Source organism: Budorcas taxicolor, chromosome 2 (assembly GCF_023091745.1).
Source record: "Budorcas taxicolor isolate Tak-1 chromosome 2, Takin1.1, whole genome shotgun sequence".
Lineage (NCBI taxonomy): Eukaryota > Metazoa > Chordata > Mammalia > Artiodactyla > Bovidae > Budorcas > Budorcas taxicolor.
Window position 1 is genome coordinate 100,874,571 of NC_068911.1, and position 21,535 is coordinate 100,896,105.

Here is a 21,535-nt window from a genome sequence, read left to right on the forward strand (position 1 = left end):
ATAGCTTTCTTTGAATACAATGTCTATAAAATAATTTACAAATATCTTCTGAGAAAAATTTCTGCCTCCACTCTGCTCATCTTCATGTTAGAGATTCTGTTTCTCATCTAATAAAAAGAAAATGAAATACCAAAAAATTCCATTTAGATAACAATTTCATTCTGCCTGCTTTTATCAAAGAACATAGATTCAGAGTTAGTTTTCCTCATTTTGTTTGAGTTGCCATTGAACTTGAAATAGAGAGGTAGTTTCTTAATAAAAAGACTGAATATACTGTGTAAACAGTGATAACACAAGGGTGAGCTAAAAGAAACATTGTTGACCTTGAGTTTTAAAATTCTTTGTTCTAGTAATTTTTTTCAGAATATTCTTCTCTGGGTCACTGGATGATTTAACCTTGTGTTAAATCAGTTGGCCATGTACATTTTTAATCCAGCATACTGAAAAAACATACACTCATAACTACTAATTTCTCAGAAGAGTAATCATTGGTTATGATTCTAAACTACAGTTTATCACTGAACTGTCTTTTATTTTGTGGAAAAATTGTTTAAAATTCATGTGATTATGTTGACAATAATTTGTTTCTGTACTCCTAGACCTGAATCCTCATGTTGTAATGTCAGTACTGGAGTCCAACTCTTTTGTTTGGTTATTGTTCTGGGAATCTAGTTTGTGTTTTGAGGGGGCAGTTCTATGTTTGGACTTAAAAATCCGAATCATAACCCATGCAGCGATCATCTAATCAATGTTGGGAAAATAATCCAGATCTCAGCATGCTACTGGTGAAATAGTGAAAGTCTATTTAAAAGGTTTTGTTCTGAGGGGAAAAAACACTGAAAAAGACAAAGGGAGTATTTTGTGCTTATATATCCAGCAACTCTGTAGCTGTTGCACTTAGGTTTTCAGAAAATGTAAATATTCATTGAAGCCCACTGAAAAAAGGCAGAGAATCTAATAAACATCATCATCCAATTTTACAATATTCTAGAATGTTTCTTTCTTGGTAAGATACTGCATTTTAGTACTTTTGAAAAAAATTCCCTATCATTCACAGTCCATTACAAACAGTCGACTTCACAGGCTATTTTATGCCAACAGTGTTGATGTGCTGCTGTTTACAATACAATAAAAGTTAATGGAAGGGAGCAAAATGCAATTCAGTTACTATAGAAATGTTCCTGAACCAGTAAAATAAATTGAAATTAACTGCCATTTCTAAAAAGTCTTTGAGTTTCAGTATCAATCATGTCTTTTACTTTTGTTTCTTAAATAGAACATGTTACATTAAATTGTGTATATGTTTAAATAGATTATTAGTTTGCAAATGTCACATACATTCCATATACTATTTTAAAATATAATTTCAAGTATTACCATAATATGACTTTTTCAGCCACTTTCAACAGTATTATCTATCCCAATTATGACATGGTACATCATTTGGGATTAGTAAATTTAGTTTTGGTTAGGTTACTCTCTAAGTTAGTCAAGTTGCTTTGCTACACTATAGTTCAAAGTTCTTATCCATAAAACAGATAGCCAGTGATTTTCTAATATTTCTTAAAGGAATTGACTGAGATTGGAACTGGGACAGAGGAGGTCTCTTCTACCAATTAGTTCACTTATCCTTAGTTATTACTAAGACTACTAGATCACACTTGAAAATACTTGTAATGTGTTACATTCTCCTCTGTTTTTATTCTAGAAGCATATTAATAATTGGAGGAATGCGTGAAGACCAGATATTACATTCATGCAAATGACTTTACCTGATAATCTGTCCCAAAGGCAAAGTGCTTTTCAAAGATTTCAGCTTTTATTAGGACTCTCAAAGAAAAACATTCCTAATGCATACATATGTGGAATGTCATCACTTATATTTGCTACTGATGATCAGCTCTGAAAATACATTTCCAAGTATCTGTAATGTTTTGTATCACCAGTAGAAAAGTCCAGAGAGTTTCAAAGTGACTGGAATATATCTTTATGAAGTGCATATAGCAGTGTTTACGTCAGAGATTGGAGAGCAGTGTCATCAAGAGAAGATATTTATAGGCACAGTCCAGTTTTCAAAATAAATGAACTATAATTTATGTTGCATGCTGATACATCCTCACATTTATTAACAAAATGCCCTTTTTATATATTAAATATTAAAGTGGTCATCTGAAAGGTGAAAGGAGCTAGTTGCTCTGTCGTGTCCAACTCTTTGCAGCCCCATGGACTGTAGCTCTCTAGGCTTCTCTGCCCATGGAATTTTCCAGGCAGAAATACTGGAAGGGTTGCCATTCCCTCTTCCAAAGCATCTTCCTGACCCAGAGATCAAACCCATGTCTCTTGTGTCTCTTGAATTGGCAGGTAGATTCTTTATCACTAGCGTCACCTGGGAAGCCCATATATGGGCAATCATGAAAAATTTATAATATAATAATATATTATATAATATAATGATTTATAACTTATAAATTTATAATAATTTATATCATGAATAATTTAAAAATATATAAGTAAAGGACAAGTGAGGCCAATACTGTGGCCACCTGATGCAAAGAGCTGACTCATTGGAAAAGACATGTTGGGAAAGATGGAAGGCAAAAGAAGAAGAGGGTATCAGAGGATAAGATGGTTAGACAGCACCACCGACTCAATGGATATATTCTTGAGCAAACTCCAGGAGACAGTGGAGGACAAGGAAGCCTGTCTAGCTATAATCCATGGGGTCACAAAGAGTTGGACACAATTTAGTAACTGTACAACAAGTGAGGAAGGGAAAGGGATTAAATTATATTAAACTAAATATTCCTAATCTATGTAGAAAGTATATATTTGAGGTGATGAGTAGACAAAAGGAGGCAAGGAATTCTGGAAAAGGATAGGCAAACAATGCCTTCTGCCTTTTAATAATGGCTTTAATTTAAAGAAGGGCTGTAAATAATGTCTATAATTAACCATCATATATTACATTTACTTAAAAAGTTTATAGATGTAAGTGTCCCAGTCTAAACTACTGCATTAAAGAGGAACATGTAACTTTTATTTGGACATTTAATCAGTGTCAATATTAAAAATCAGCCACATATAATACACCTTGGTAGAATTAGCTCAGATCTTCTATGCACTATGACATACTCCAAATGGAAGAACTTTATTTTTCCTCCTCTTCAGGGTCTCAGTGATGGACGAACTTATTGAAAGATACTATTTTTGTTGGAAAAAATAAATTTTGAACATTTTATCATCATGTTTACTAATGTTGACTATTCTTAGTGTTTCTACCGTTTGTTAACGCTTTTCTTCATTTTGAACAATGGATTATGGATGCATTTGCCTGAATTTTTTTTTGTAGTATTGTTTACATTAAGTATGGTTGTATTAAAGAGTAGGCAAATATTCAAATCTTCATGGAGCAAATGTTAACTGGAACATTTTGTAGCCTGTTGTAGATGGTTCTGTGGAAATAATTATTTTTTAAAAATCTTCTGCAGATAATAACACTGAAGTGGATGCATAATTACTAAAAAAGAATGAATGTCCTAGACCCAAAGGGCACATAAAGCATACTGTTTTTGATGGGACATTTGTAACTAAAGCTACTGACTCAGCAACAGTCATTGTCTGGAAATTAGTATACTGTGGCCATTTTGCACTCCACCCACTCCCCTCCATTACTCTTCATAAACTAAAAACTGTTACTCACCCATATATTCACCACAGTCATGAATCTTCCACTTTCTTTGACATGTTAAACCAGTTTTTTCCATCTTCTAATTTCATCATCTGTTTATCAGCCTACACTCCTTCTGTAGCCCTTGATTCATCTCACCTCATTTTTTGAATGCTAATTGTTTTCCTTTGTTTAATTTCTTCCTTTTTGGTTTTCATGTTCTACTTTTTAAATTCATCGTCTGACTTCTCTACATCCTGTATTGTACATTATCCTTTTAGAAAGAAGCTGGGGAAATTGTTAGTGTCAAGGTCTCAGAAAAGAGGATTGGTGAAGATCCTGATCTTTTCTTCTGAGTCAGGCTATTTCAGTCAAGCTGAATAGCTTGCACAAGTACTGCGTGGAAAATGGCTGTCACTGAGGGTTTTCATTCAGGGAAGAGATATGCAAGATGGAAAAAAAAAATCTATTGGAAGCATTAACTGGAGGGAGTTCTAGTTTCTTTACCTTTGTATCTTTTCCATGCTCCATATGCTAGAAAGCTGACTTCTGTGGACTGCATCACCCCAGCTCTTTTACCATTTGGCCTCAGATTGGATTTAAACCATGGAAAGAATTGACAGGAGATTAAATAGTGGAAGAAGAAAGAAGCCAGAGTATTCATTTATCCCCTTTCCCTCCATGCCCAACCACAGTGGTTTGGCAGGGGCTGAGCTCCTCCACCACTTGCCCTCTGCCATTGGTGCCTAGACGCTTCAGTTATGCCTGACTTTTTGCAGGCACATTGCCTGCCAGTCTATGGACTGTAGCCCACTAGGCTGCTCTGCCCGTGAGGTTCTCCAGGCAAGATTACTGGAGAGCGTTGCCATGCCCTCTTCCAGGTCGACTCTGGGTAGCTGGCTCTTTTTCCTTCATTACCGTTTTCACCAGCTTCTGGCAACAGATTTAGGAAAGGACTTAATCTATCATCAGTTCCTTAGCCACACTTCTGTAAATTATATTGAGAAAATAATATAATCGCTTGCGCAAAGACTGACCTCTTTCACTTAAAGTCTTTTCAATAATCATTAAAAAGTGTGTTCCCTGTTTACAATAGGAAACTTGGCTGACACAAAAAGACTGGAAGAGTTTAAAAGTAATGAGTGGAGTTAGACTAATTTTGTTATGTTTCAAGTGTGAAGGAATGTGAAACTTTACTTGGGGCAATGACACCAAAATTAAGAAAAATGGAAAGTCTTAAATATATTAAAAATCAAAACATGATGTAATTTAACATAAATATTTTATTTGATATGTTTATTTATTTTAAAGTTTAATGACATTAGGCTTCCAAACTGTAAATAGAGTGAGGGTCAGGTTGACTTTATCAGATCATTGAGGTTTTCCAAACAATACATAAATTCTTATAACCAAAAGAAAAAAAAAATCAACATTCAAGTTACTCTGTAATTTTAATTCTTTCATAAAAATAACTATAATTTGGTGGTTACATTCTATGAATTTTTTTCTTCTTCTAAAAATATTTATAATAGTTTTTAAGTCAAAAAAGTAAAATTTGCTCTGTACCTGTGGCGGATTCATGTTGATGTATGGCAAAACCAATACAATATTGTAAAGTAGTTAACCTCCAATTGAAATAAATAAATTTATATTTTAAAAATATTTTAAAATATCACTTATATCCTTGAAGTAAATCTTAGAGAAAAAATGAGAAAAAACACACAACATCAGTAGTAAAATTTCTATTTAAGTACTAACTATAATTTCTATTTAAGATCAAAACCTGTTGTTATTCAGTCACTAAGTCACGTCCAACTCTTTGTGACCCCATAGACTGCAGCATGCCTGGCTTCCCTGTCCTTCACTATCTCCCAGAGTCTACTAAAACTCGTGTCTATTGAGTTGTTGATGCCATCCAACCATCTCCCCTCTCTCATCCCCTTCTCCTGTCCTTAATTTTTCCCAGCATCAGGGTCTTTTCCAGTGAGCTGGCTTTTCACATCAAGTGGTCAAAGTGTTAGAGCTTCAGCTTCAGCATAAGTCCTTCCAATGAATATTCAGGGTTGATCTGAGTCTGCCATTATTCCAATGCAATATCTTACCCCAAATACCAACTATGAGATTTTAAACCAACCAAAGATGAGTTCTGTATTATTGGTTTATTTTGTTCTTAAGTATTTAAACTAGATTAATCCAAAATATAAAATTAGATTGGTATTATCCAGGAATGTGATTATTTAGCATGATAAATAATATTCAAAAAAATGAATAATCAAGAGTATTATAATAGAGTACCTCTAACTATGAGGCAAAAGATAAATTGAAAGCATATTCTGTACTTTCAATTTTTCTGCTGATTGTAATTACTAGGAACCTAATCAGGATTGCATCCAACTAGACTACAGGGAAAAACTCCACAAAAGAATATTTCCTTATTTTTTGCCAAATATCAACTTCTTTCTTCTCTGATACATGTAGTCTATGAAATAAAAATTAGGAGCCTAGTGCTTGAGTGGAATGCTGGAACAGTACAATAAATAACACTGTTATACAAAATAGAGGCCTAACAACAGAAAGCAGCTTTAAAATAGTTTTTAAATATATAATAAGTACTTGTTAAACTGCAGCCCACGCAACACTTCTGTTTTTTCTGTCTTTTGTATGTCTGCTGAATACCTGTAAAATGAAAGCTTCCTTGCATTTATTTTTTGCATTTTTCTTTTAATTAAACAAAGGCAGTCTTATGTTTGAAAGGGGGGCATATTATTTTTTCTCTTAAAAAGGATACCCATTATCATTTTGAGAAAACATTGACTACTTTTTTTCATAAAATCAATGATATCTTAGTAAGAATTTGTTTGTTAAATGTTTCCCTCACAACATCACATTTCATATTTATGTATATATATATACATATATATATAGTTTATTTTGTCAGCTCTGCTAACTACCAAATTACATTGCAAGACATCTTTTTGTTACTCTGTATTATGTATATGTATATAAAACACATATATGTATATACTATGCAAATATATTGTGGGCTTCCTTGGTGGTTCAGATGGTCAAGAGCTTGCCTGCAATGCAGGAGACCTGGGTTCAATCCCTGGGTCAGGAAGATTCCCTGGAGAAGGGAATCACTACCCACTACAGTATTCTTTTGTGCAGAATTCCGTGGACAGAGGAGCCTTGTGGGCTGCAGTCCATGGGGATGCAAAGATTGAGACACAACTGAGCGACTAACACACACTTGCATATATATTACAGATATGTTATAGATACACACACATATATGTGTACATATTTACATGCATATCTATAAGGTAAAAATAAGTACATAGAGATACAACCCAAAATAAGCAATTTTACTTTTCTCATTCTAAATCAGGAACGTTTCTCATAACAAAATATATAAGGCTCAGAATACCTTATTTACTCCCAGTGTAGTTTGAACTCTTCATGAATTGATGGAAAAATAAGCATAGCATTTATTCATTTATGCTTATCATTTATCAGTTAATAAATAGGAATTTTTTTCACAGAAACTTTGTCAAATAACTCTTCTGAAGGAATTTTAGGTTCTAAATAAAAAATGAAGGCATACTGCCAAGTTATGAGCCAAACCCTGGAAAATGCAATATGTAAAGGTTTTTGTTTGTTTTGCTCTCTTTTGTTTTTCTTAATTTTTATTGGCATTGTTTGTGGTATTAGGGAACACATCACTATGTCTTAGTAGCTTGTTGGAGCCACTATATTGTTACAGAGGTGTGAGACTAGATTTCATATTTGGTGTTTTTACTTCATTTATTTTTTTAGAAGAGAGGCTTTGATGGCTGTGTTTGATGCTTGTGGTTTGGGAAATAAGCATGTATACCCAATGAATAGGCCTGAAGTGAGCTTTTAAAGCCACTAGAGATAGTCCTATTCTTTGTCAATATCACACAAGGAATTGAATCAAACAGATGGTCACTGGGCAAATGGACTACTTTTCTTCACTTTGACCTGACTTTTCTATGTGCTTTGTACATTCAGCTATGTGGCATTCTTCTCTGAAATAAGAGTCTATCTTTCTGATCTCTATTTACTTGTATGACTATCTGGTAACAGGTTTTCTGGTGGGCAGTCACTGCATACTTAGAGGTAGCAAACCTGCCCTTACCTTAAATTGTCCCATGTCTGAAAATGATATTAATGGAACTGATTTCAAGCAATTAAATAAAATGATTTTCCCATGGAGTTTAAGAAAGTAGTTCCATTGTTTTAAATGCTTGTGTTAGTTTTCTAAGGCTGCCATAGACTTGGAAGATTAAACCACAAAAGTGTATTTTCTCATAGTTCTGGAGATTGGAAGTCCCAGATTAAGATGTTGTGGCAGGCTTGGTTTCTCCTGAGGCCTCTTCCTTTGGCTTGTGTTTAACTGTCTTCTTGCTGTGCCTTCACATGGCCTTTTATCACTATGTGCACACCCCTGGTGTTGCTCTCTTCTTACAAGAACACTGTTATATTGAATTAAGGTCCCACTCACAGGGTTCATTTAGTCTCACTTACTTCTTTAAAGGCCCTACCTTAAAATACAGGGATATTGAGGTCTAGGGTTTCAACATATGAATTTTGAGAGGACACAATCCAGTTTATAACCACACTTTACCTCACTCGGATGACTTTCTCTGAGTCATAGCTAGTAGCTAAAGTGGCAAAGAACTCAGAAGCCAGCAAATCTGAATTAGATTCAAATACCAGTATCTTCATTTACTAGTTTTTTTTTCCCCCATCCTCTCTGGTCAAATTACTTGTTTTCTAGATTTTATGTTAGCTTTTTTTATCTTAAAGTGAGGTCAACTATTTCATGATGGAGCTGTTTTAAGTATTAAATGAATAGGTGTACAAAGTTGATATCTTTCTACAGGGTTTCTTGGTCTCGGAACTATTGATGCTTGGGCCTGATAACTCTTCCTTCTGGGACCAGAATTGCCTCCTCTACTCATTGAGAACAAAAGGCCTATTTTCTGGCACCCATGGGCTGAATAAATGTCAACTTTAGTTACTTATTGAATACTTCAACAGACTATACTACTTTTGAGATGCTAAAAGACAAGTTCCTACAATAATTTCAGTTTTTGTATAGAAGTTAATCAAATCTCTAGTGGACTGAGATTGTTTTAGTTCAGTTGCGTTCAGTCGCTCAGTCGTGTCCGACTCTTTGTGACCCCATGAGTCGCAGCACGCCAGGCCTCCCTGTCCATCACCAACTCCCGGAGTTCACTCAAACTCATGTCCTTCAAGTTGGTGATGCCATCCGGCCATCTCATCCTCTGTTGTCCCCTTTTCCTCCTGCCCTCAATCTCTCCCTGCATCAGAGTCTTTTCCAATGAGTCAACTCTTCACATGAAGTGGCTAAAGTCCTGGAGTTTCAGCTTTAGCCTCATTCCTTCCAAAGAAGTCCCAGGGCTGATCTCCTTCAGAATAGACTGGTTGGATCTTCTTGCAGTCCAAGGGACTCTCAAGAGTCTTCTCCAACACCACAGTTCAAAAGCATCAATTCTTCGGCGCTCAGCCTTCTTCACAGTCCAGCTCTCCCATCCATACATGACCACTAGAAAAACCATAGCCTTGTTTTAAAGTGGTGATTAATTTTTGTACCCCTAATTAATGATATAATTACTTTCTTGTCATCCAAGGAAATCTGAGTTGAATATTTCTGAGACTTTCATTTTTTCTTAAAATGTTTATTTTATTTTGGAAAGTTTCAAGCAAACACATTTATTGAAAGATTGTTTTGATGATCACATATCACCTAGAGTCATCCAATTATTAACATTTTGCCATATTTGTTTATCTTTCTGAAATGAACTTGTATAGCTGAAGGGGGAGAATGGGCATAGCTTATATAAATGACTCAGTCATAATTTATTTTGTTAAAATGTCCTACTGTTCATCTTTCTTTATCCAAGTCTACTTATCACTGTGGCAATGGGCTCCACAATTGGGAGTTACATGGATAATTCACTTTGAGTTTCTGATCTAAGTGTGCACATCTGAATTTTTAAAAATTTTTTTTACATCCTTCATATGCATAGTCTGTTCTGAGGTGGATTTCTGACTAGACACTGCATTATTTATAGTAGTCAGTGAGTCTTGTTTCTTTTGTTTCTACATTTTCTTAGTCATAGTGAATTCTCCAATCATATTTGGCACACCTGAGTAAAAATAGCAAATTATTAGATCAAAATTGCTGTTTCTAGTTAATAATATAAATTTACCCAACATTTTAAAAGTAAGACTATAAACCTCCCTGGAAAAAGTGAATTATATTTTAAGTTTTTTAGTTTTTCAGTGACTGTTGAGTATCAAACATTAATTCTATCATTAAAATCTAATCTATAAAAGAGTACATATTACCTAGATAGTACCTTTTTTCATTAATGAACACTTTGCAGGATTTCTAAAAGTAGATCTGAAAATTTATATTGAGAAATATTTTGGAATGTTTGTGCAAATTAGGCAATTTCCATTTCCTTTATTTATTGCTTTTAATGAAAAGAATTGAAGAAACCTCTATCACATTTTAAAATGATTTAACTCCAAACCACCAAACAAATTTATCACATCTTATTTACCTGATAGGACCCTGGAATCTCTTGAATGAAAAATTAACTTTTGTGATGCTCAGTCTACATTTAAACCCAGTTGTGTCATGAACGTATAACTATAAAACAGTTTTAATCTGCAACTAAACAGGTTTATGATAGCTAAGTCTGCATGATACATTGTTATTTGTTGCATTTATATTTCTCCATCCTGATCCCGGCTTATTTTGCAAGTAAAAATAGTCATAAAACCTCAGTGACTAAAATGGTTAATAGTACTCTTATAGTCACTCTGTCTCCATGTAGATAGATGTTTCATCCTGGATATATACTTTAGTCCATTTAAAATGTGAGAAAGCAGTACAGTGACCTGTGGATTTAAGGAGGATTTTAGTTAAAAACAACTGGATGGAGATATACATATATATAGTTTTTAAATGTTGGATGTTATTTGTTTCTGGTGAAACAGTCTTTACTTTTGAGCAGGACTGAACTCATTTTCTTCCCAGTGGTTGAACCAATCTAAACCTGAGCAAAGCAACTTCCTGCACTAGACCCTGCATTCTCTTAACTGGTAATAAAGAACCTTGCCGGCCTGACAGGTTGTCACAGCAATTATTCACATGAAGTTCTGTCGCAGTTGTATCTGTCAGCCCATGTAGTATTGAATATTTTAACTGGCAGTCTTCCAAGACTGAACATTAATCTTACCATCTCCTATTACAGTCCCTAATCAAGATATTCCAGGGGTGATTGCACTAACATTGTTTGAAGACTACATCTACTGGACTGATGGGAAAACCAAGTCACTCAGCCGTGCCCATAAAACCTCGGGAGCAGACAGACTCTCACTGATTAACTCATGGCATGCCATCACAGATATCCAAGTGTATCATTCTTATAGACAACCTGATGGTAATTATTCTTTCCATGATTTTCATAAATGCATCAACATCTTTTAGTAACATTCCATTTTGTTTCCTTTAGGTTTAAAAGTAAATTTATTTTTGAGAAAGATTATTAGATTTCATTGCATAGAATGAATTCAGCTGATATAAAAAACTGCTGTTAAGGGATATGGTTTCAAGATCAATAAAACTACAAGGAATTGTTGATTTGTTGAAATCATATTAAGCTAAATGACATGAGTACATATAGTTGGAGAAGTGAATACTGCATTCTTGAAATCATATATTTACAAAATGGTTATAAGATTCCAGTTTCTGGAGTGCTAGGTGAAAGAAACTATATTTAAGTAGTTCTGGGGGTCCAAAATTGAGAAATGTATCAAGCATATGTCTAGTAGGAATTTTATCAGGCCATATGGAATAAGGTTTTGATTATTTTGCTGAAAACATACATTTGGCTTGGAAAAGAAAACTACTGTACTCTCAGATATAGATCATCATTTCATTATTTTATTTTACACTTATATTTCTAATCTTATGTATATAGTCATCCAAAATACTTCTAGTCTTTGTTTATTTTTCTGATGGACACTTTTTTCCTACTAAGATACTCACTATAGTAGAAGTGCATTTTAAAAATTGTTTAATGGTAAAATAAATGTCATAAGATAATGAGTAGAATTTGTAGCAAAATAAAATTATATTTATAATATTGATGAGTTCTGGATTATGACATTCTATTCAAATACATGTTATGAAGCTCAAATGTCTTATTTCTAATTGCATATTATGTTATTAATCTTGATTATTATGTTTTTTTGTTTCTTTCTTACTTGTAGTCTCCAAACACCTCTGTATGATAAATAATGGAGGTTGCAGTCATCTGTGCCTTTTAGCCCCTGGAAGGAGTCACACCTGTGCATGTCCCACCAACTTCTATCTTGCAGCTGATAACAGGACTTGCTTATCCAACTGCACAGCCAGTCAGGTGAGTGGACTTCTAGAAATCAGTTCATGGCATGTATGAGCAAATTGTTATAAAGGTTCTGCCTGAGTTTTGTTTACTTAAACCATTTTTGTAACATCAATTTTTTTTTGGTTTGTTATAACATCAGATAAACATTTCATACATTATCGAGAGGGCTGCAGAGTAAGGGAAAAACAATTTGATGCATATTGTTAAAATGGGACTTTAGGAAGTACAAATAGGGTTCAATTGGAAGACAAAAACAAACATGGAGACCATTCTTACACTGACCTACATAGAATAACTATGCCAATCATGAGTGAATATAGGAGAATGTCCACTCACAGCAGAATCATCAGAGGAAGATTTGACCTATTCCAAGATGCCAGGGTGATTAAGACATAAGGTTAAGGATAAGATATATGCAGTGTAAACAAAAAAGAAAAAAAGATTTCCTAGGTAATCTGCTCTCTATCACCATCTCTACCCCTGTCTCATTCCACAGAGTAAGTGGTATGGAAAGGATATTTTTATAGTATTTTCCAGATATTTTTATTTAAAAAATATATGATCTAAATAATTTCCTTTTGAAATCTTTTTCTTCAAAATGTAATAATTTTCAATATATTTCAGAAATTATGTTTTCTACTTAATGGCAGTTACATAGACTTAGCTTTTTTACTTTCAAAATTTGAAGAAAAGTCATATGGCATTATAACGTTTGATTTTAATATTTGAGTAACTATCTTGTTTAAGATAAAATTGTCAAAAATATCATCATGTGATTTCCTTTTAAAAGTGACTAAATTTATTCTTAGGATTCTGTCTTTTGAATGTGTTTGTTTTCCAATTCTACCAGTGGCAGTGGCATTATGGCAAAAGACTGAATTTCTCTTAGGGTGTGCTTATTTTCAAAAAGAGAAACTAATCCTAGCTCAACTTGCCTCTTAAGTTATGACTATGAGGATCATCCATTAAAGAACTATGCAAATGAAAAGATCGAACCTCTCAGCAGTATGTATAGTGGTTAAGGGGACAGACTTTGAAGCCAGGCTCAATATGATGATAACTCTGACTGCTTTAAGTAAGCTGAATTATATAATATCTTGGCTTTGCCACTTAACTTCTTGAAGACTCAGGTTTTTCATCTTCTAAATGGGAATGATATTTCCAGACATGTGTTATAAAGATTACACGGGAAAAGTAAGTGTTGTTGTTCTCACCTTAGCCCTACAGTACAACTAGAATATACTTGAGTATGTGTGCAGTTAGTGTAAGCTGCCATTAGGAAGATCTGATGTCTAGTTGAAAACATATGTCACAGTCTACGTTTTATTTGCAAAAAAATGTGTCACTTTAATTATAATCTTATATAAGCAAAGTTCATTATTTTTATAGAACTAAAAATTTGTCACTATGAGAGATAAAATAAGCAACCTAGAGGTAAAATGTAAGAGAGAAGTCACATCTTTAAAGAAAAAAATTAAATATAAGTTCTGTTAATTTTGCTTAATTTAGACATATTTTCAGTTTAACCTCTGGATTCTTCTGAAATAACCTCTATTCTCTTGATTTAGAGCTGATCAGAGTCCCTCTGTTGAGGCCCAACACTGAGGTTGTAGGTGACTTAGGAGGAATGACGCCTGCCTAAGCCACTTACAATGTGGTGAGCCTCCTTACCCAGCTGACAATAAAGCCAAAGGGTGCTTGACACACAGGTGAAAATCTTCAACAGCAAAACATATGTAGTAAAACCTGAGCTTTGCTGTAGTCAGAAAAGGAGTAAGATGTTTCAAATTCAGTTCAGTTCAGTCACTCAACCGTGTCCGACTCTTTGTGACTCCATGGACTACAGCACCCCAGGCTTCCCTATCCATCACAGGAGCTTGCTCAAACTCGTGTCCATTGAGTTGGTGATGTTCAAATTACTAAGATAGTAAAGCCTAGAATTATATATACTCAATGGCAAAAAGTCTGATTAGTCAGTTGAATGAAAACATAAATGAACCTAGAAAAGTATTATTCATATAACTAAATTACTTCTCAATTTGGCATCAGTGATTATATGACTGAGATAGTTATAATTTTTCAAATACTCCCAATAGTGTTTTGGGTGAATTTAAAAAAACCAACAATAGCAAGGAAGAACAGTGACAACAGAATATCATGGATCAGATATCTTTGTTTTCAGTACTTCCTGAATAAAACAGTTATCACTTTGTCTCATTTTTAAGAAAAAAGTTAATGAAGAGTAACATTTCAGCTACACTGTCAATGGGAGTGGCTGTCCCTATAAGTCTTGTGGTTTATACAGTCATTTTATCATCGATTCTTTTCTGATATAAAGGGAGAAAAAAAAGATATACTGTATACTTCTTGCACACAAATCAATTAATATAAATACCATATTTAGTGAGGTAGATTTTCAAATGAAGCAGATAATTGGTGTACTTCAGAATCATATCTTTAAGCATTTTGATAAAAATATTGCATTTTATATGTATCTTACTAAGGGATTTTGATTTGTCATCATTGAGTGGCTGCAGCCAATTATACATGCCCAAATATAATTGATTAAAAAAAATAAAATAGGCAAATCACACCAGTAAGAATTCTGTTAGGATTGAAAATTGAACATATGAAAATCTGGTTAAAAATCAAAATTAGGTCCCATTCTTCTAGTATGAATCACTTTAAATATTATATTTAAATCTTTTTAATTAGAACATTTTTAATACATTTAAAAAATTTACTTATTTTTAGTGGAGACAGTTCCTATTTTGAGTAAATTTCACTACATGTAGTAATTACATTTTATCCATGTATCCATTTTAGTAGCAACATTTAGATTTTTTATAGCTTCTTCTTGTGCATAATTGGCATTCTGTAATTTATTTTATGAAGATATTAGTCTTGGAGAGCATTTGCCATGAAGAATGTTTTGTATTTATATTTATCATTTATCTTTTTAAAGTAACTATATTTAAATATGAAAAAAAAACACCCAGACACAAAATAGAAGAAATCTTCCTCTGAGACTAATGAATAAAATGATGTAGTTTAGCATAAGAAATAATAATAAATATATTTTAGCCTGGCCTTCCCTTAACTCAAAACCTTTTTATGTTCTTATTCTAACATGTATACTATCATGTAAGAATTGAATCGCCAGTCTATGTCTGACGCAGGATACAGCATGCTTGGGGCTGGTGCATGGGGATGACCCACAGAGATGTTATGGGGAGGGAGTTGGGAGGGGGGTTCATGTTTGGGAATGCGTGTAAGAATTAAAGATTTTAAAATTAAAAAAATAAAAAACTAATTAAAAATAAAGAAAGAAAGAAAGAAAGAAAAGTTAAATGGTAAAAAAAAAAAATGAAATGGTGAGCACAATCATCATGTTGTATATCATTCCAACAGTGGATGTTTATTTACACCAGAAATATTTAGTAAAATTAAAAAGATGCATTTAAGTATTTTTTAAATCTTGATTAGAGGCGCTTGGAATATACTCAGGAGACTTGAAATCATCTTACTAATGTACTTTGATATATTGCAATGACTGGAAATGTTTACTGTTCACGGCAATTGGTTTTGGAGTTAGCCTTATATCTCCAGCAGTCACTATGTATAATAGTAACATTCTTCTTCTGAAATTTATGAAAACCACAAGAAACATGAGCACAGGCTAAGTAAATATGGGAAACTCAGTTGAACTGGGAGATTTTCCCTTGGATTCAGTGCTCTGTTCCCTCTTATATTGCCACTGGTGGGGGGGGAGTGTGTGGAAACTTACTCTTTTATTAATATATATTAGTAATATATGTATGTGTGTGGTAATCACTCAATTGTGCCTAACTCTTTGCGATACCATGGACTATAGCCCATCAGGCTCCTCTGTCCACAGGATTCTCCAGGCAAGAATACAGGAATGGGTGGCTATTCCCCTTTCCAAGGGATCTTCCCAATCTAGGGATTGAACCCGGGTCTCTTGCATTGCAAGCAGATTCTTTACCTATATATGTATACAGGCTTCATGGATATGCAGTGAATATCCGTGAATCAGCTCCAGAATATCCAGACAGTTTCAGTAAAGGCTTGCATCAAATTCTGCCTTACTTAAAGACAGTAACAGTATTTAAAATGAGCAAACTTTAGCTTGCTAATCCATTTTCATTAGAGAAAATTAAACCTAGGTTATATATTTCTGTGTTACAAATCTGTCTGGCATGGAACATGCTGAGATAAATGCCACCTTTTAGTTACTCACATGGGAATTACAATAGAATTTGTTTTCTTTTTGAGAAGGAATAAATTTTAGAAAATATCTTAATATTTTCTATTTCAGAAGAAGGAAAAAGTTGAAGTGCTAGAATAAATCTACTAAGTGTATTGACTTTTTTCATGGCAATTATTTATGATGCATGTACTTTCTATATGGAAAATGTGATTTTCTTTAGTTTCTTCTACCTTATGAGTATATACTGTAACTGAATATTGCTGACAAAAGGACAAGGTTGTGGTCTGAGATCACTAAGGAATAAACTGGCTGAGTTTTCTTGGTCACTGTGTATAGTTGGCCAGTGAGAAGTTAGTAGGAACAATGTTTCAAATTAATTAAATTTGATAAATTTAAATTAGTTAAATTAATTCAACTTAACAAAATGAATTCAACTCAATACCTCTTCCTGATATCTCTGATGATTTTTAGCCATATTGAGTGTTCAGTAAACTTTCTGTAGAGGGTGAGCAAATAGCTATTTAGGCTCTGTGAATCACATGGTCACTGTAGGAGCTACTAAACTGTTGTAGTGGTGAAAAGCATCCATAGACAATATGTAAACTCATGAACATGTCTGTGCTCAGGAAATCTCAGGAGGTTTTCTTGAACAGTGTGTTTTCCTCACTGGTCTTTTTGCTCTTGCTGTGCATTTATTCCCTATGGTGGAATGCTCTAAGACTACTACAGTGCATGTTTGCAGCAGGAAGGTAGGCTAGGCTGCTGTGTCCTGGTGAGTTTTTTAAATATCCATTATATATGAGTTGAGTTCTATAATCTTTATTTTTTCTTCTTCTCAAAGTTTCGCTGCAAAACTGATAAATGTATTCCATTCTGGTGGAAATGTGACACTGTGGATGACTGTGGTGATGGATCTGATGAACCAGACGACTGCCGTGAGTACACTGGCAGATGTAGGAATTTAGAATTTAGAGCTCCTTAAACTCCCCCACCTGGTAAACAGAAGCAAGATCATAAATTTTGGCTTCTGATAGTTTTGCAAACTTGGAATAGAAAGGTTTTATATGTCCCCAGTTAAAAATACAGCAAAATTTCTGGCATTATCTTGTGTATGTCTCTGATCACTATTACATTTACAGTGACACCATCAGCAATTTGTGTTAGTTTTCACTTTCTTGATTTTTTTTTAACTTGTAGAATAACTAAAGTCTTCATGTAATGATCAACAAAGGAAAAATCATCATGATTTTGACTTGATACATCATTAAGTTAGAAACAAAAATGGGCAGGTTTTCAGAATGCCACTCAATGACTGAAATCTTGCCTTTAAAGGCCACAGCCCTTCAACTTTCTTGTCAGTATTAAAAATGCTGAAAAGTCTGTAAAAGTCAGATTTTTCCAATATAAGTCATTAGTTGGCTCTTAGGCAATTTATAGTGCTCTCAATAGTTGCCTTAACATGACTACCAATTGTATCTTGACATTTGACGATCATTGGCTTGGTTAAGTGAAGTGAAGTAGTTCAGCCGTGTCTGACTCTTTGCGACCCCATGGACTGTAACCTACCAGGCTTCTCTATCCGTGGGATTTTCCAGGCAAGAGTACTGGAGTGGGTTGCCATTTCCTTCTCCAGTGGATCTTCCTGACCCAGGGATCGAACCCAGGTCTCCCACGTTGCAAGCAGTTGCTTTACTCTCTGAACCACCAGGGAAGCTCCTGGCTTGGTTAGGTGTTTTTTATTTATTTATTTTTATCTATCTTTGGTAACCATCTAAAGGACAACCTTATTAAGTTTGTTGCTGCCGGTGGGAGCTAGATCCTTTATTAGAAAGCCCAAGCCAGACAGTGACATGACTCAAACCATCAATATAGTCGCGTATCATGCCAAAACTGATTCTGATCAGTGCTCCTGCACACAGTATATCATCAATGAGGACTTGTCTAATCATCGCCCAGAAAGAGTTCAGCAGGGCAAAGTCTGGATGGCTCCTTCCAGCTGGTTTATAGATTGTGTGATATCCTTTGAGTTGCTCCCTCTTGACTACAGAACTCGCACAGTGTGATAACCTAGTGATTGCACTGTTTTCATCAGTCATATTTTTACAAATAAGTAGACTCATTCATTGGAGAAGGCAATGGCACCCCACTCCAGTGCTCTTACCTGGAAAATCCCATGGATGGAGGACCCTGGTGGGCTGCAGTCCATGGGGTCGTGAAGAGTCGGACACGACTGAGCGACTTCCCTTTCCATTGGTAACCTAAGATAGACAATCAAGAGACTTTTTAATAAAATCTCTTAATAGACTTTTTATTAAAAGACTTTTTAATAAAGTCTTTTAAAAACTTTTATTTTATTTTTAAAATAAAACCTTTTAATAGACAATCAGGAGACTTTTCCTTGATAGCCTTTTATAGTTCACTCCACAGGTCCCTCCAATACTGTCCTGTCAAGTTGAAGATGCTTGCAGTCAATCATGATAATTCCCTCAACATTGAAGTGGATTGTTGTCATGATTTGGTCTTGACAGTTGAATTCAAGATCAACATCCCTACACTAAAGAAAGACAATGCATTGTCTTAGTGAAAGCTAGATATTTTCTGATATAGAACTCACCACCAAATAATTACAAAACTGTTTTGAAGTTCAGACCTCTAAATGGTTACTTAAATGAGCTATATTCCATCTCTCTGGTCACCGCCAAGTATATCAAACATTTGAAAATTTTGTCACATACTTCATTTATATGTGTGCAAGCAATAATAATATTTTCAGTGAGAAGAAAAAAGCATTAAATAATATATTCAATGAGAAGGAAAAAAGTCATTATTTTTCTATTATTATTTTTCTTTTTCTGAAAAGTTAATTACCATTTGATTTTTTTTAAATAAGGCTTTTGTTTTAACTGAGATGGACAACATATGAAGAGAAGTATCAATAAGGCATAGGTATACAATTATGTATGAATCACTTTTTTAAGTTATTGAATTAAAAAGAATCAAGAATCAAAGAATAAGAAATTATGGTTGATACTGAGATTGAGATTTACATATTGAAATGTATTAATTTTCTCACAATAAGGTAAACTCTCCTGTGACAGAGTAAAATAAATACAATTTATTTTGCAATTTGAAGAAATACACAATTATTAGTTTAGTTTTCATATTAAGGTGACCTTTCCAAGCCAGTTTTACTGAAGTGTTTTTTAAAGAATTATCCCATAATGACCTGCAGATTAAATCAATAGTACCCCTTCTGAAATATTTACAAATCCTGAACTCTTACTTTAATCTTGACTGAGATCTCATGTTGTAACCATCCTGATATGAAAAATAAACTACATATTTAGCATAACAAACTTTTTATATTTATCCACTTTCAGAATATTTGGTGAACAAATATAACTTTAATGTCTTTCAAGAGGAAGTGAAGAGACATCTGGTATCTAAGAGTCTCTGTATGATCCTTATCCTGGTTCAATACCAATACTACATGTTTTTATTGGTGATATTATCTCTGTGATCCTTTATTAAGTGATCTATTATTTAGAGTTGACAGGTTAACAGCACAGAACATCTGTAGGCATGACACTTTATTTTGAGAGCCATAGTGGGATGGAAAATGATATACATGAGTCTGTGGCATGCTTATTAATAGGATTCAATTCTGAGTAGCTACATTATTAAAATTTGCAGGTATTAAGAACCACTGACGATATTGATAATTTCACCTGAAAAAGCAAAGAAGCTTGATTACAGGTTCAACATACTTTCAAATTTCAATAATAGTATTTATGTAAATGAAGTTAAAGTGAGGCATCAAGAATTCTCTGGCATCATAAGTTTGTGGTTATGCATCCTATAGTACTCCAAAATCTCAAGGATCATTCTAGAGACCAATTTAAAGGTCACATAGGCTTCTCAGTTATTTAACAGGCAGTGAAACTCCTTTAACAGTTAAACCCAACTTATGGAAAGGTTTTGGACAACCTCATTTATAATGGGCAAGATAATTGTGAGAATGAAGAAGATGGAAGGGACTGTCATAAATTACTTCAAAATGTCCTGTCACTTATGGCTCTGAACTGAAATTCAAATTGCTATCATACACCAAAAAGTTATAAAATAAAGAAAAATACAGCAGCAATTATGGGCAAAGAAATATTAAAGGAATTCATATATGAAGCAACAGGAAATAGAGGAAATGCACGTTTAGAGAAAATTAAGCATCACCCAGTTTAAACATTAGTGTGATTAATTAATAAATATTGTAAACTGAAGGTAAATGACTTCCCACACTTTAAGAACTTGCTTCTATGGAAGCCATGCATATATCAAGAGATTTTTAATGTTAAGAAAAAATTAATATTTTAATTATTTATAATGCCCTAATTTATTTTCCAAAGAAAGTTCTAAATATAAGTTATTAATGTTTGATTGACTGATTTGAACTAATAAACAGCATATTATTAATCTCAAAGTCAGTGATTATTAACATACCTAAAGATCATCAGTCAAAAGATAAGTGTTTATTGTAAGCAACATAGTCTATGAGAAGACTTCAGAGTCAGATATGGATTTAAACTTCACCTCTGGCACTTGAAACTTGTATATTCTTGGGTGAATTATTAGTATCATGAGACTTACTTCCCTAATTTATAAAATGAGCATGGTGATGCCAGGATGAGAAAGTGTTAGTCACTCAGCCATGTCCAACTCTTTTCAACCCATGGACTGTAGCCTGCCAGGGTTCTCTGTCCGTGGGATTTCCCAGGCAAGAATACTGGAGTGGGTAGCCATCTGCTTCTCCTGGGGATCTTATCAAACCAGGGATCAAACCTGGATCTCCAGCATTGCAGGCAGATTCCTTACTGTCTGAGCTACCAAGGTAATGCCAAGGTGACAATTTATGATGAAATTCAATTAGTAACTGTATGTGAGAAAGATCCTAGGCCAATGCCTCACACAAACTAGATATTCAGTAGTTGCTACTTTGTTGTTATTATTGCTGATATAAAACCAAAGAATATAGCAAACACTGCTTTATCCTTTAAAAGATATTTATTATAAAAACATATGTATTATATACAAAAATCTTTACTAGTTATAAGATATTGTCCTTTACTAATTATAAGATATCTTATAGTTATAAATACAATATACTTATAA

General features: G+C 33.8%; 1 protein-coding gene across 1 annotated transcript in view; it reads left to right on the plus strand.

Annotated features, from left to right (window-relative positions):
• The window catches only part of LRP1B (LDL receptor related protein 1B), a 1,834,206-nt gene that overhangs the window by 1,554,779 nt on the left and 257,892 nt on the right, over nucleotides 1-21,535 (plus strand). The window contains exons 61-63 of the mRNA XM_052653145.1: nucleotides 10,981-11,169; nucleotides 12,002-12,150; nucleotides 17,211-17,304. Coding sequence (XP_052509105.1) covers nucleotides 10,981-11,169; nucleotides 12,002-12,150; nucleotides 17,211-17,304 — 432 coding nt within the window. The remainder of the gene's footprint in view (nucleotides 1-10,980; nucleotides 11,170-12,001; nucleotides 12,151-17,210; nucleotides 17,305-21,535) is intronic.